This window comes from Pholis gunnellus (genome assembly GCF_910591455.1).
Source record: "Pholis gunnellus genome assembly, chromosome: 15".
Classification (NCBI taxonomy): domain Eukaryota; kingdom Metazoa; phylum Chordata; class Actinopteri; order Perciformes; family Pholidae; genus Pholis; species Pholis gunnellus.
In genome coordinates, this window is record NC_136542.1 from 20632915 (window position 1) to 20648045 (window position 15131).

At 41.6% G+C, this 15131-nt stretch overlaps 2 protein-coding genes across 2 annotated transcripts; both read left to right on the forward strand.

Moving 5' to 3' along the window:
• Nucleotides 1-7127: 7127 nt before the first annotated feature.
• Nucleotides 7128-9221, forward strand: LOC306707582 (transmembrane protein 151B-like; the record flags this gene model as incomplete). The annotated part of the gene is made up of 2 exons (XM_079175094.1): nucleotides 7128-7205; nucleotides 7812-9221. The coding sequence occupies 2 exons, from the start codon at nucleotides 7128-7130 to the stop codon at nucleotides 9219-9221; spliced, it is 1488 nt and encodes a 495-aa protein (XP_079031220.1).
• Nucleotides 9222-12734: 3513 nt separating this feature from the next.
• mtres1 (mitochondrial transcription rescue factor 1) lies at nucleotides 12735-14928 on the forward strand. The gene is made up of 4 exons (XM_079174966.1): nucleotides 12735-12778; nucleotides 13675-14137; nucleotides 14346-14418; nucleotides 14521-14928. The coding sequence occupies exons 1-4, from the start codon at nucleotides 12760-12762 to the stop codon at nucleotides 14701-14703; spliced, it is 738 nt and encodes a 245-aa protein (XP_079031092.1). The 5' UTR covers nucleotides 12735-12759; the 3' UTR covers nucleotides 14704-14928.
• The last annotated feature ends 203 nt before the right edge of the window (nucleotides 14929-15131 follow it).

Here is a 15131-nt window from a genome sequence, read left to right on the forward strand (position 1 = left end):
CCCAGCAGGGGGGTGGGGGGGGGGACGACGACAAATAAAAGTGTCTCAAGAGAATGAACTGGTGATTGTCCCATGTGATGGGAAGTCTCTGGCTCTTAATCCAATGTATGACTACGCGCTCCACTGACCAAAAGATCATCATCATTTAGCATGATGTGGGTCCATTAATAATCCACAATTGTTCAGAGAGCACAATTCAGAAAAATAGGCTAAAGGTAATGAGTTTTTAATCCATCATGCAACTGCCAGGGGCCCAAATATGAGCGCGCAAAGATGGTGCTAAGTGTGCGTAAAGTAGTGGCGGAAAACCGCGGACAGTGGCTAAATCCCATCCATCGGAGGAATAATCCAAGAGATCAGAGATTAGAAAGCTTTTCCTCGCACGTAACACTTAATTCACCTCGTCAGCTGGGCGTGTGTCGTCCTGTACGACCCGGCGCGAGAGTGAAGAAGCGTCATCAACAGATGCCATACGTCCCCTGCAGCGCACGCCTGATGGAGCCGCGCAGCCGCGATGCGCTGGCAGAAAGTGAGTCAGTTACGAGTTACTGGAAAGAAAGTATTTGTTTAGAGATTATATGAGTCAATATGCTTTTTTAACAGCGGACAAAGACATTTGCTCTTGTTAGAGAAGACAGAGGCTTTCCCCGTGGTGGTGGAGGTAAACCTGTGACCTAGCTTAAAACGGAAATCGCCCTTATCCGTCCTCTATTTCTGTGTCCACTGGAGATCAATAAAAGGACGGTTGCGTAAAAGGGGATTTAACGGTTCATGAAATATGAGCTCAGGCTTATTTGCATTTATCCATTAAAAAAGAAGGCTCTAAACGTAACCAGTTCCTCTATTATCGTCGGGACATCGCATGAAGTGTTTTTGGCGTTATTGAGTGTTTTGGCGGCACCTAGCGGTGAAAAGCGGGAACGACCACCGTCATTATAAAATGGAAATAAAGATAAAGGCAAAATGAAACAATCATATGTTTACGTTTTTATTTATTAATAATTAATATTTGAATGTCTGGTGATTACCTTTGAATAACCACGTTTATCCATTTATTCATTGTTCAGTTAGTTATATGCTATCTATCTTTGTTATACCTTAAACCTTTTGTTTACCTTTACAAAGCTCCTTAAAAAGGTCCTTTTTCACCAGAAAGTCACATATATAAACACAGGGGTGGAATGTAACTAAGTAAATAACTCAAGTACAGATTTGAGGTACTTGTACTTTGTTTGAGTGTAGATTATACTGTCCAGCAGTATAATAGGCTAACTACATCAATACAACTATATTTACACATCAGTGATGATAATCTAGTAATACAGTATATCATTGTGTACTACTTACAGGGTGCATTTTCCTGCATTGTGTACTTTTATTTGAGATATTGTAAAAACGTTTCACTAATAACTGTACTGCATGTTTCTTTGTAATTCATATTTATAATTTCCAACTCATGCAGTGCACTTGTTTCTTATTTAAGCTGCACACCACGTATTCTTTGCACCACATGTTTGGCTTCCTCACTCATTGTCCTTCGCTGAAATATCATAAAGTATTTTTACCACGCAAAAGCGTAGCTCGAGCGTACATAATTGAACATTTCATGTGACGTGTTTGTTTTGTTCTGAACCGGCTGGAGATTTATGTCAAAACATGTCTGCTTTTCTATCTCACAGCGACCCAGATCCAGTGCTGCTGTTCAATCAACAGGCTCGTGATTGACGTATTCTGCGTTATCTTTTTATATATAGAGAGAGAGGGATGGAGGGAAGAGTGGTTTCACCCCGGCACATGGTGCTCCTCCTGCTTCTTGCCCAGCTCCCCCTTCAGAATAGGGAAAAATTCCCAACACAGGTTACAAGGTGATGCCTTAAATTGTCTCAAGAGGTCTTTGAGTCCAAGGAGGAGTGCACGCACTGTGGCTGATTCTCCCTCAGAGTGCTACGTTCTCTTAAAAGCCAGAAATTACATTAAAAAGGAGGAAGAGGTTGTGTATTGACCACTGAGCCTCTGACTGGAGGCCAACAGCTATTAAACAGATCTTTTTTTACATTTTGTTGTTTGGTTTATTGTCAGCATATTGTTGGTTTAAGTGAGACCAATGTACTGAAGTATAATACTGACACGAAGACAATATCAAGAAGAGTGCTGCTGCGTCTTTAACAGCCGACTAGACAAACTAAGCGCAGAACTAAGAGGTCCAAATGTGAGGATTTTATGCTTTTGTTTATCAGATATGATTGAAAATGTAATTTCTCCAAGTGTTGGACCGCTTGTCAGACAAAACCAGGGATCTAAAGATTGTTCACATCTGATACATTATGATGGATATAATAATAGTGATTTTTCCCCATTAATAAAACATTAGATTAATCAATGTTAGAAATGATTGTCAACTGCAGCTCTATAGCCAGCTAGCTGCTTAAGTAAAGTACCAAACGTTGAAATAACAACTTGCAAATGCTATCTTATATTTCTGAACACAGGCGTAGCAGCGTGTCTGCGGGTAAAAAAGGTAAAACAACTGGACAAAGGCAGATGTTTCCGAAAGGACAGTTTGTGTGCCAAGTTGTTTTTCTCACATTAAAGTAATTTCCGGATAAAGAAAATCCTCCTGTGGGGAACACTCATTGTCTAAAAGATTTATCGTAAGAACTGCCACTCCCATCATAAATGTCTGTATAGAGATTTTATTCAGGACATCATTTACAAATATGCAGTCAGAGTTCACTGAGCTCCGGCTTTGGGTGGAACCCACTTGTGGATCTTCTTGCTGGTGGTGGGGAAGGGCACCTATACTGCTGTGAGCTACCACTCACGTTGAACTGGTGGACCTCAGCCAGGAACTTCTTGGGCTCTGGTAGATGTGTGGTGGGGGGGTCGTCTGTCATGCAGTGCAGCCAGCGATGCCTGAAGAGTGAACACAAATCTAGCTGGCTAAAATGACAAGCTAATTCCTTCGTTTTGTGGGGATTTTTGTTGACGGTTACATTTCTGCGGGAGGTGAAAACATGTAAATAATTTGTAATCTACTTGTCAAGACAGTACAGTAGACAACAAACAACTGCATATTTTTTTTTTATTATTTTGTATACGTCTAAGGTTTATTATTAGTTTATTCAGCGGTGGTTTTTTTATTCAAACTTTGTGTAATCAATAACATATCATATATTATCCCCAATAACTGACCGAGAACCACGTGTTTATCGCTGGTTAAAACATGTCAACAGTACACAAATCAGCAATTAGCCTGATTAGCATCAGCATTGATTATGAACGGTTTCGTTAGCCACCAGCTAACAGAGTAAAGTAGCCGCACTAGCAGGCTAAATAATAAGCAAACGGTTCATGTTTCAAATATAGTGAAATGTAATTTACCAGTCCGTGACTGTGTGCTGTAAATTCCCGCTTCACGAGACTTGACAGGATTCTTCTTCGGAGTCTTTTGAAGACTGAAGTTTCTTTTTAATTTGTACAACATTTGACTGCACCAGTGGGAATGCAGTAATCAACACTAAGCTATAGGGGGCAGTATAGTGTCTCACGGCAACCAATCTACCGGAAAATCAAAAGAAGAAGAAGACGCAAAAAACTCACGAAGAAGAATCCTGTCAAACCTCAAGAAGACTCGGTGCTTCTTGTTGACAGCACATAGTCTATAGTTCCATATTTATGACGTTTTATATGAAACATTAACTGTGTTGAAATCACGTCTTCCTGTAGACCACATATCAACGGCCAGCGTAATATCATTTTGGAGAAATATGTTTAAAGTAACCAAAATCGCGTCTCTTTCAACCTACAACTGAACAAACCAACAATATTTTAAAAGAAATTTGTATTTTGTGACACGTTGATATTGTAACCGTAATTTAAAATAGGTCTAAGACGTTCAGACCCGATTTCAACGCGATTTAAACCAAATATCAACGTTGAAATCCGGGTTAGTGCTCACTGGGCTTGATCAATTATTGAACATATGGTAATATCAATTTACTGTTTGCCTGTTTTAGCTGTTACCATGACAGACGCTCATGTATTATTAACCATTTGGGTGTCTAGTTTTCGTACCCGGGGTATTTTCAGCTCATTCTGACACGTCAATGGGGATATTATTGTTTGATAATTGCAGACCACTATGGCTTATAGGGTAAAAGAGCGAGTCTGGCTTTTCTGAATGGGACCTGAAACAATGTAAGACGCTCTAATGGAGGGGCCAGAATTGAAACGGGAAAAAGAAAAGGCTGTGAAAACAGTTAGGTTTAGAGTCGCATCTGCCAACAGCGGCCGGGTCTTGGCGGAGGTGTTCAAGGATGAAGCGGCCTGGTGCGGCTCCGTGTCGGACTCGGTGGACTCGGACTGCGCCAGCAGCCCAGAGGCGGAGCAGGGGAGCTCGCCTCCCGCCGACAGCGAGACCAACGGCCTGGCGGTGGAAACTACCGTGGACGCGAACGGCTGCGAACCCGATGACCTGCTTCTGTACGCCAGTGCCAAGAGAGAGATGCTCTTCAGCAACAAACGGATCAATATCTGCAGCAAGAACGGGACCATACGAGGAGTGAGGAACAAAGTGAACGCAGGCCAAGAGCTTTTTAACAACCTCTCCGGCATGTACTCCGTGAGTAGCTCTGGCCAACAGGTGGAACACCTGCTGCAGGTTTTTTGTTGTCACTGCAGGTGGATTCTGCTGTGATCAGATTGATTTAAAGTAGTTCAAGGCTGTTTCTTTATTGCACGTGGTTATCTAAGGATTTAAGATAGTCAAAAACTCAATCCCTATATCAAGAGTGCAACTTTGGTGAGGTTCTTGTTCAGTCCTAACCTGTGTTCTGTTTCCCTTTAAGGGTTCCCTCCGTCATCAGAAAAGGAGACCCTGGGAAAAGCAGTAAAACAGTTTGGAAGTTAACACCATGTGGTCAACAGGGAGAAAGAGCTCATGTGGCTGAAGATTGTCTTGCAGTATGGTCTCCACCAGGACTCTTTACTTAATTCAAGTATATAAAAAAAAAACTTGTGTCTTCTTTTATGACCACATAAAGCTTTACGGTCCAGTTCTTTGATTCAGATTCATCTCCCTGATAAGGATAAAAAAAAAATAATCGTGCAATCTTTCACTTTAATATATTTGTATTTTGTTTTAAAGTCATACAATTATAATAATTTGAAACCGCCCATATGACCCATTTCCATATGTATACACTATAAAGTACACACTAAAGGCAAGTAACCTGTCACTTAAACTAAACAAACTAGCTAAATAATATGTGCATTTGACCCTCTGAGACTGTGAACCCCTTTGAATGGGTTTCTGAAAAAGATTTTTGTATTTTTTTAAGATGTGCGTATAATTGTGACCCAGAATTTCATATGATTTTGATACATGGTGGAGTGTCTTTCATGGCATATTGCTGAACATGAACATGCATGTTTTTCTAAGTATTTTGTAATGATAAATTTGGTGTGCTTCAGATTATAATTCCACTGGATTGTATAAACCTGCATTTGTTTTGAGGTTGATATGTTTGTCGTTCTCATTGCTCCGTTTTCATGTTTAGTACACTGGTTTCAGCAAGTTGATAAACAATTGATCATTTTATCATTATCAATTTTTCTGCCAATTGTTTCCTCGGTTAATTGATTCATGGTTTGGCCTATGAGGTCAGAGAATAGTGAAACATATTGATCACAATTCCTTAAAGGTCAAGGTAATATCTTTAAATGTCTTTTGTCCAACTAACAGTCCAAACCCCAAAGATATTCCATTTACCATCATACAAGAGAATGGAAAGTAAATCATAATTTTGAAGCTGGTACTGATGTATGATCATTTTTGCTAGAAAAAAATACATCATAGATTATCAACACAGCTCTCGTTTAATTTACTGTTGATCAACTCTGAGTTTCAGCTTTTACTTTTGCTGATGTGTTCTGACTTCAGTGACTTTGAATGCAGGACCATTACCTGTATTTGAGTATTTTTACATTGTGGTATTATTACTCTGAGTACCTCTTCCACCTCTTCGACCACTGCACTTCACTAAACTACAATATATTCCTGTCCTTGCATCTAAAATCATACAGACGTATTAAGAGTACAAAGACGATCAATGATTAATGAATGACTTGATTCATTCGGATGTATTTTAAGTTCCCACCACATCAGAGTATTATAATGTCCCCATATGATTGTATAATGTGATTTTTGTATTACAGCCTCGTCGATTTCTAATAGCATAACTCGTGGTTACTTTATTTTGTCAGGTTTAACAGGGACAATCCACCCCAAAAATATCATACAGCTAATTATTATTTTCTGTAATATTCAAGCCACTCCTTGGACCTTGTTTTCATTGGGATTCATATGTTGGAATTTTCTGATTAACATCCCATAAGCTTCACATTCAAAACAAAGTAAATTTGCACGCATTATCATAAAGGAAAAAGTCAAAGAGCAAGCCTCGATAAATCACTGACAATGCCGCCTCGAAAAGTGATCACGTGATCAACACTTCAACAAGTCTCGATGCTCTGATCTCCATCTTAGCAAAAGAAAACATCGTCTCCTGTATATCTGCACGGACACCTTCGCTTTCTCGTCATAACTGGAACTGCACACTTTCCCTTTAAGCGGGCAGATCGATGCAACATCTCCCCGTACACCTGCCTGCCTCAGCTGCCTCAGTCAGCACCACAGACAGCTCCCCGCAGACCGCTAACACAGCCCCCCTGAAGAGGCGACGCAGCGGGCCCCCAGGGGCAGGGCATAGTTTTTTTCATTTTGTAACGACTACCAGCTAGTACAGCCTCATCTACGATCATGTTACTGCGGCACTGACAGCTAAACGGTAGAGGGCAGGATGCGGGCTTTACTATAACACCCCCCCCCCCGCCCTCCGATGTTTGGACTTTCACATCGGAAAGATCCCTTTATTTTGGGGGCTTCAACCGATCAACATGTCTCGTCTCGTGCTGCTTTTTCTCAGGGTGGAGCGGCTCTAAATGGAAGTATAGCTCGTCTTGGATAAGGGGGGGGGTCTCTCTGCAGAAGAAGGTGGTGAAATCTCTTTCCTCTTCCTTCCTCCACGCCCTTTATCATTTGTTATTATCGAGAGCAGCCCGGCACCATGTCCCCTCCTGCATCGGCTGCGACAGCGAGTGAAAGCAGTGCGACCACCGTTTTCGAGGAGGACACCAGGGAGGAGGTATGGGCTTTTTATTTCCATCATGTGAGCGAACGCCTTCTTGTGTTTTGTTCTGCTTGTTCGATCTTGGCGCAGGGCTTTAATGGATCCATGTGAACGGGGGGCGCAGAACGTAACACACTGCAGGTGAATTAATTGCCAGGGATTTGGTCCCACACTTGATAGTTTTACAGGAGATATTTCTGTAATAGTGTAGCCGACATTAATAATGATTGGGCACATGTTTGGTCTTTACCTTAGTCTTTCATCTCCTTTAACAACTATCTGCTGTATAGTGGGCCAGCATGTATCTCTACGGCACTTAGCTATAAAATGGCATGACATGTCAGGAGAGCTGAAAGAACTTAACAGTGTTATCCACTGTATTCACAAAGGGAACTTCGAATGTAAGGGTGTTAGTACTGTGGTTTCATTCCTCGCTCATTAAATGTTAGCCCAAGTCTTTAAAAAATCCATATTTGTGCTTATGTGGCAGCGATCAATCCGCAGTGATGTACTCTGCAACAAGCTAAATTAGGCTACGGGTTGATGACACATGGTATGATAAAACATTTTAAATGTATTTACCACTTCCTCTTTTGTTTTGTCTGTGCTTTGACTCAACAGCAAAGACCCCTGAGGCAATCTCTGAGCAAGTCGCTGTGCCGGGAGAGTTTTTGGAAATGCCTGCTCCTGTCCGTTCTCATGTACGGCTGCATTGGAGCGATGGTCTGGTGTCATGTCACCAAGGTGACCCGCCTCACCTTTGACAGTGCCTTCAAAGGGAAATCCATGATGTACCATGACAGTCCCTGTTCTGACGGCTACATCTACATCCCCCTGGCCCTGCTGGGCATGCTCTACTTGGTCTACCTCGTGGAGTGCTGGCACTGTCACGTGAAGAACGAGCTACAGCACAAAGTGGACGTGGAGGGCATCTACGATCGCATCCAAAGGATGCAGCAGGCCAAACCCTGCATCTGGTGGAAGGCCATCAGCTACCACTACGTTCGCCGAACACGACAGGTGACGCGCTACCGCAACGGAGACGCTTACACGAGCACTCAGGTGTACCACGAACGTGTCAACACCCACGTGGCAGAGGCTGAATTTGACTACGGTCACTGTGGCGTCAAAGATGTGTCAAAGCAGCTGCTGGGCCTGGAGAAGTCCGCTCTCACTAAGATGCGGTTCACCAAGTGCTTCAGTTTTGCCAACGTAGAGTCCGAGAATTCCTACCTTACGCAACGAGCGAGGTTTTTCACTGACAATGAGGGCCTTGATGACTACATGGAGGCCAGGGAGGGCATGCACCTGAAGAATATTGACCTGAAGGAGTACGTCATGGTGCTGTCCGACCCAGAGCGCCACCCTTGGTATCTGTCCCACTATGTCTTCTGGTTTGCCTCATTCCTCACTTTCTCCTGGCCTCTTAGAGTCTTCGCCGAGTATCACACTGCATATGTCCACTACCGCGTTGAGAAGCTCTTTGGGCACGATTACCTCCCTGTGACCCCGTGCGATGATCGTCCATATTGGCGCCGCATCCCTCGCGTTAACACCATTGACAGCACGGAACTGGAATGGCACATTCGGTCCAACCAGCAACTGGTGCCCAGTTACTCAGAAGCTGGTCTGATGGACCTGGCCCAGTGCCCGTCCAGCTTCAGCGGGATCCGTCAGAACTGCGAGCGCTGCCACAGAGCCGTCAGCTGCTCCTCTGTGTTCTCCAGGAGCGCCCTCAGCGTCTGCACCGGCGCCAGCTCCCGCATCCCCTTCAGCGGCAGCCGCTTCTCCTTGGCGCGGCGCTACGGCTCCCAGCGCAGCTGCTTCTGGCGGAGTGGCAGCTTGGATGACCAGGAGAGTCCCAGCGAGAACACCCGCTGCCTATCAGAGCGCCTCACCACAGAAAATGAGGGACCCCCAGACTATGACGACGCACTCTGCTACCCAGTGCTCATTGTCCACTGCAGTGAGAACTGCCACAACCACAGGTCTTTCCACAGAAATAGCTCCTGCGTGGAGACTTCCTTATGACTATGCAGACAAAACACAGTGGCATTTCTGTAGCATTCAAACACTTTGGACACCAGAGCGTGCAAACAAGTCTTAATGTGAGATACACAGATTCATGTTGTATTGTCATACTATCCGAAACAAATGCCTGAATCCTGAATGTGCGAATCACCAAAGCAATAACATAAATGAGAACAAAGCAATGGTGGTATGTGAACCTATACTAGGATACACACTTGTGGAAAAATGACATCTGCCTGGCTTCCAATGACAAGCAAGCAGACAAAGACTGTTACACGGTACATCATTGCCAGCTTTTAAGGTCTCACATGCGGCGTACATATGAAACTGAAGCTGCAGTTACCTCACAAGACCTTTTTTTTGATGCCACGGACGAGATGGGCAGGTTTAAACATGTCCTTCCTTCAGTAAAATCTCAGTCACACAAACACATCAGATAATTACAGCAATAACTGTGAAAATAAATACCGTCTGAAACGTAAAAAGGAGGAATGTCGATGAAATATGTTGGGCTAATCCACGTCACAAAGACACAACATGGAAACCTCCGATTCAAAAGAGACAAAGGATCTCTTGGATACTCTCACTCACTGTTATACCAATCTATGATGTTTGAAAATTTACATTGTTTATGTGAAGTGTTGTAACTTTACTTTTTTGATCAACTTGCCTCATCTATTGTGTTTCTACTTCAGTTAGTGACTTTCTGTATTCCCCAGAATGCCTTTTGGCAACTGGAGAAAACAGGTATAAACTTATTTTCAGCTGTGGGTTTTATGTGATGGTGGACCGTGACAAAAAGATAGTAAAAACAGAGTGACAGCTGTTCTAAATGAGAAAAGGTACTCTAAGACAGTGTGCCCCTTATTCAGAGCAAACCTGTATTGTGGTTGCATTGTATTCTGGTCTATTGAGGCTACTGTGAGATGGAGAATTTGGTGTAACTGATATGCTTTTTTTACTATGGATTTCTCCCTTTTTTGACTGTTGACTGTTGGTACTACCTGGCAGCTCCAGAGAGGAATGCACCTTTCTGTTGGATGTTGATGTTTACAGTTGCTGTTTGTGAAACATATTGTCCAACGAACCTCCACAGAAGATGCTGGAATTATGTAAATGTAGACATTGGCACAGTTTGGATATCAAGAAAACAAGAAAACAGAGTCAGAAATGTATTTGTTTTGTTTCAAGTTGGATTTCTGCGCTAACATTTGACACTTGGTTGGTGTTGACTGACCCAGGAACTGGAAACTGGTTGGAGCACCAATGCTGTGTAATTACATGAGCCTTCACGTTAACAAACTAAAACATGTGATGAAAAATGAATCATCCGTGATTAATTAAGAAGGTACATTTTCTCTTAAATTAGACATTTTTTTAATACCTACTGCCACAACCAAACCCCCAAAAACATATACAATTCATGACATTAATCTTCTGGTCAGAAAAGACAAGGACATGTTTACATTGAATCTACAATACATTTGAACAGGTGGACGTCACATCTATAGAAGCCCTTCTCTGACACTGTGACGAAATAAAGAAATCCTGTAGGTCATTATAATGAGAAGCTATCTCAAAATAATGACTTAGTATCTCAAAATATGAACTCAGTATCTCAAAATAATTAATAAGTATCTCAAAATATGGACTTATCGCAAAATAAATAAATACTTTATTTATTATTCTGATATACTAAGTCATTATTTTGGGATACTAACTCAGTATTTTGAGATGGTTTCTAATTTTTATGATTTACAGAATCTTTTTTTTCCACAGTGGCGGAAATGGGCTTTCATACACATCAGTCACTAACATTATCATCTTTCAAAACAACAAACCACAGTGCGGATTTAACTGCCTAAAGATCATAAATCCATGCTCAAATTTGCATGATTTCCTTGTGCTCAGACAATTTGTTGATAACCATAAAACATACCTGAATGTAAACCACCAGCATACATGATACACTGTAGTATATCTCCATTATGTGTCTGTAGCATAGTAAAGGACTAATCACAATTTTTATATGTAAAAGGGTGATTTCACTGTCCAGTGTATATTGAATGAGATACAGTCAGTGAAAGAGCACAGCACACACCAACATGTCACCATGTTTCCTAAAGACATTTGATTTATCTGGGCTCAGTGACTCTGATTAGAGCTTACAGGCAGATATGCAAGGATGTAAGTGCACTCATGTTTACACAGACATCAAATCAACTTTATGATACTGACTTTTTTAACAGAAACATATTGTATGCATCCTCGAGAATTACATCTTGTTCTTACATTGTTTTCAATAATGTGGTGACACCAGTATTATGCACTTGAAGTGACACTAGACATTATGAATTGTAGTGAAGCTGAATGTTTATGTAAATTCCATTAAAGTATTAAAGTATTCATGCTGATATATTTACAAATGCATAACTGCTCAGACGTAAAACAATACACGACCACTTACGGTTTCTTGTAAATTGTTTAAAATGTTCTTGTTGTCATTATAATCAAATGGGCTGTATAAATAACTTGATTACCTTTTGAAATATATATTCAATTTTATCTTATGCTGGAAAAATAAAAGTTGCAATAAATGTTTGGGGCGAACCAATGTATATTTAAAATATTGTTGCCGGCTTGGATCCTCAAACATGTTTTCACAGAAGATATTTTGACGTGTCATAGTAGGAAAACCACAGGTGTAAATAATAAAATGAATGAATGCTTAATTCCTTTCTTCGGTTTCAGGGTTATGGGATTGTACATGCTGGCTCACTGTCACACTGCCATGACTTACTCGGACACCTAAATACAGCTGAGCCATTGTGGTAATGTTATTACACCAATGCTTTAACTATTATGACAAGTCAAAATGTGTGCTGCGGACATGGCCTATAAAAGCATGAAGGTGTATGTTAATGCCAGGCACAGCATGTTTACCTTTTATAGTTAGAGCTTCTATACAGTACATGTATACTACCCTTTATCTTCATGATGATTTTGCTTTTTGGTGAGTTGCACCCTTACTTTTTAATAATAAAAAACAACATGGAAAACAAATATTAGAAAATATTGGTTAAAATCCTCCTAAACTCCTCCAACAAAAAGCAAGATTGCCCATTCACTTAGATGATGAATTATGGTCTATTTATACACTATTTATACACTCACTTGTGAACTTTGATCTCATGGATGATTATTTCTATTCTATATCACAGCAGTACGTAACATTACTGCTGGTAGTGTAAATAAGTAGACAAAAGGCTGAGACTGACATAGATGGGGGATTGTTCTGTCCTTTGTAATGTACATAATATTAGTAGTGTGGTTGGAAAGTGTCATGCTACAAATAAAAAAAAAATATCCGGGTGCTTTTTGGGTGTTTTGCATAAAAACATGAACAATCCCAATGTGGTTTGGTGCTTCATAAACAGCTCGGCTACGTAATGTCGTTAACCTCCAGTGCGGTAGGTGGCAGCACATATACATGGCTAGTAACCCAGACAGAAGTGCCGACCAACTGCTGTAACAAGCTATGAAAGGTTACTCCATAGGTGAGTGGACTACCAAGTACTTATTGAGTGTTTAGCAACTTCATATATAGCATTTGGCAACAAAGTAAAACAGGCAATGCCGTTTATTGCCTAGCAAGCCCGTGGTGTGTTGCACATGACATGAAATAATGAGTCCACGAGCTTAATGAAGAAAAGTAACGTTTAAGCTAGCTAGCCCTGTCCGCTTCAGCTGAAGCCTGAACCATGTCAAGCTTAATCGAGCAGAGACATCCTTTAAGTAACGGGCACAGACAGCGACTAATGTTTAAGGACAAAATACAATAAGCCTGAACTGGAAAATGACTCCCTTCCATAAATGTTTGTTGTCGGCTCGTGTCAAGTAACGTTTTAGGCAAAACAAAAAGAAAACACACCACTTCCGGGAAAATAAACAAACGCAATTTAAAATCCACAATCGAGCTCAAATGTTGTATCCTGCCTGCTATTGTTGTTTTACAGAAGAGTCTTAGAACAGTCTTGAATTTAAAATCTATTATCATATGAGCATCGCACACCGGGGCTAGAAATAATATAAGGCTTTTATTTTGAAGGTACATTTCCTTACCTACTTACCCGACTCTTTACAAAGGTGCTTTAGCAATCAAACAAGAAACGACGTATCTAATTGAATAATACGATTGTTACTATGAATAGTAAGTCTAAAATATTGGTCTCGATCTTGACCTGATAACAGCAGTTACATGATTTTAAGAGGTGAGTTAATAGACTCCTGTAGGTTATTCTGAAGTCCTGACTCTGGATGCATATTTATTTTATTTTAGTCAATGGATGTTGTTTATATCATAATGTTTACATACTGACTTTTATACTTACAATTTGTCACAACTAGATCAGTAATTCAGCACAATGCTTCCTGATCGTTCGTTTTTTTCTAGTGACTGGGTGGAGTGCCAACATGCAGAGTTTGGTGGTGCAGGCACTTGCCATGAGGCAGCTGGGACGGTTGAACCCCCGCCACCTGCTGGCTGCTGGATATGGACTGAGGCAGACTGAATGGTGTCCCAGGACCATCCACACACGCCAGCTGTGGGGCTGCTCTGGACTCCCCGCGCTCGGCTGTCACCGGCCCGCTCTCCGAGGCAGAGACACCGCCAGGGGTTGGTCCGTCCACCATCTGAGGTTTAGAAGCAACAAAAAGAAAGGAGGTGCTGCGAGGACAGCACAGGAGGAGGAGGAGGAGCAGGAGGAGGAGAATAAAAAAGACCCTGAGGACAGTGATTATGAAGATGAGGTGGGTGAGAACCCAAACCTACCAAAGGACTATAAAGACATGGAGAAATATGTGCAGTCCTTTCGCTATGATGTCATAATGAAAGCTGGCCTGGACATGGCACGCAAGTGAGTCCACTGCCCATCGGCTGCCTTCACAGCTTTGAATGCCTTTTTTTTTCTTTATAGCTGTCTTAATGTAAAGAGTTTTTCCAAACAAACATAACAGGCAGTCATTTTACAACATATTTGTTATTTATGGTTTTAGTTCCCAGTGCTACCAGTGGTGTTTCAGTCAGCAGGGCCTTTAAACCCCTTTCCTCTTGTCTCATAACAGTAAAATTGAGGACTCCTTCTACAACAACAAGCTCAGGCTAAACGGACAGAAACTCATCAAGAAAAGTAAAACGGTGAGTCGTGTTTGATTACACATTCCCGCCACAAATTCTCACTCTATCCACGTGTGTTTTGTACCTCTTTTTCCCATTACTTCTATTCCGTTCTGTATTCAGGTGAAAGTCGGGGACACCTTGGACCTGGTGCTGTTGGAGAACCGGGAAACAAACACCGTCACTCTGATGAGAGTCATCCTCCGGAGGGTTTTGGGCGAATCCAGTAACGCAGAAAAGTACAAGGTTGCCATAAGGCGCTGGAAAAGTATAGAGCTTTCCAAAGATGAGGCCATTAAGACATGAACTTGGAATAGGACAGTGTTGACTGAGATACCATTTGCCAGTGAAGGCGACGGCAGCCGCAGAAATGAATGCAACCAAATGAGTGGCGTTCGAATGGTCTCCAAAAAGTTGGACCTTTAAATGATGGATTGTAAAGGTTAACCGTTCTCAGTGGTTGTAGACATTACGCAGTTGGTTGGGAGTGTTTACCTTTCCCCACTATACTGTGTGACTCCTCCAATAAAGGTGCACTTTGACATTTTCTTGCAAGTTCATGAGTTTTCATCAGAATCATTACTTATGTAGTACGTTCAGCTACTGCCATAGTCTTTTACGTGAATCCTCGTTTCATATTTTTATTGAGGCTAAAATGTAAAATGGCAAGCACGAGTAGAAGCATTATGGATGTTGCGTTGTACAGAGCTTGTTGGGGAGGGTTCAGGGTTAAG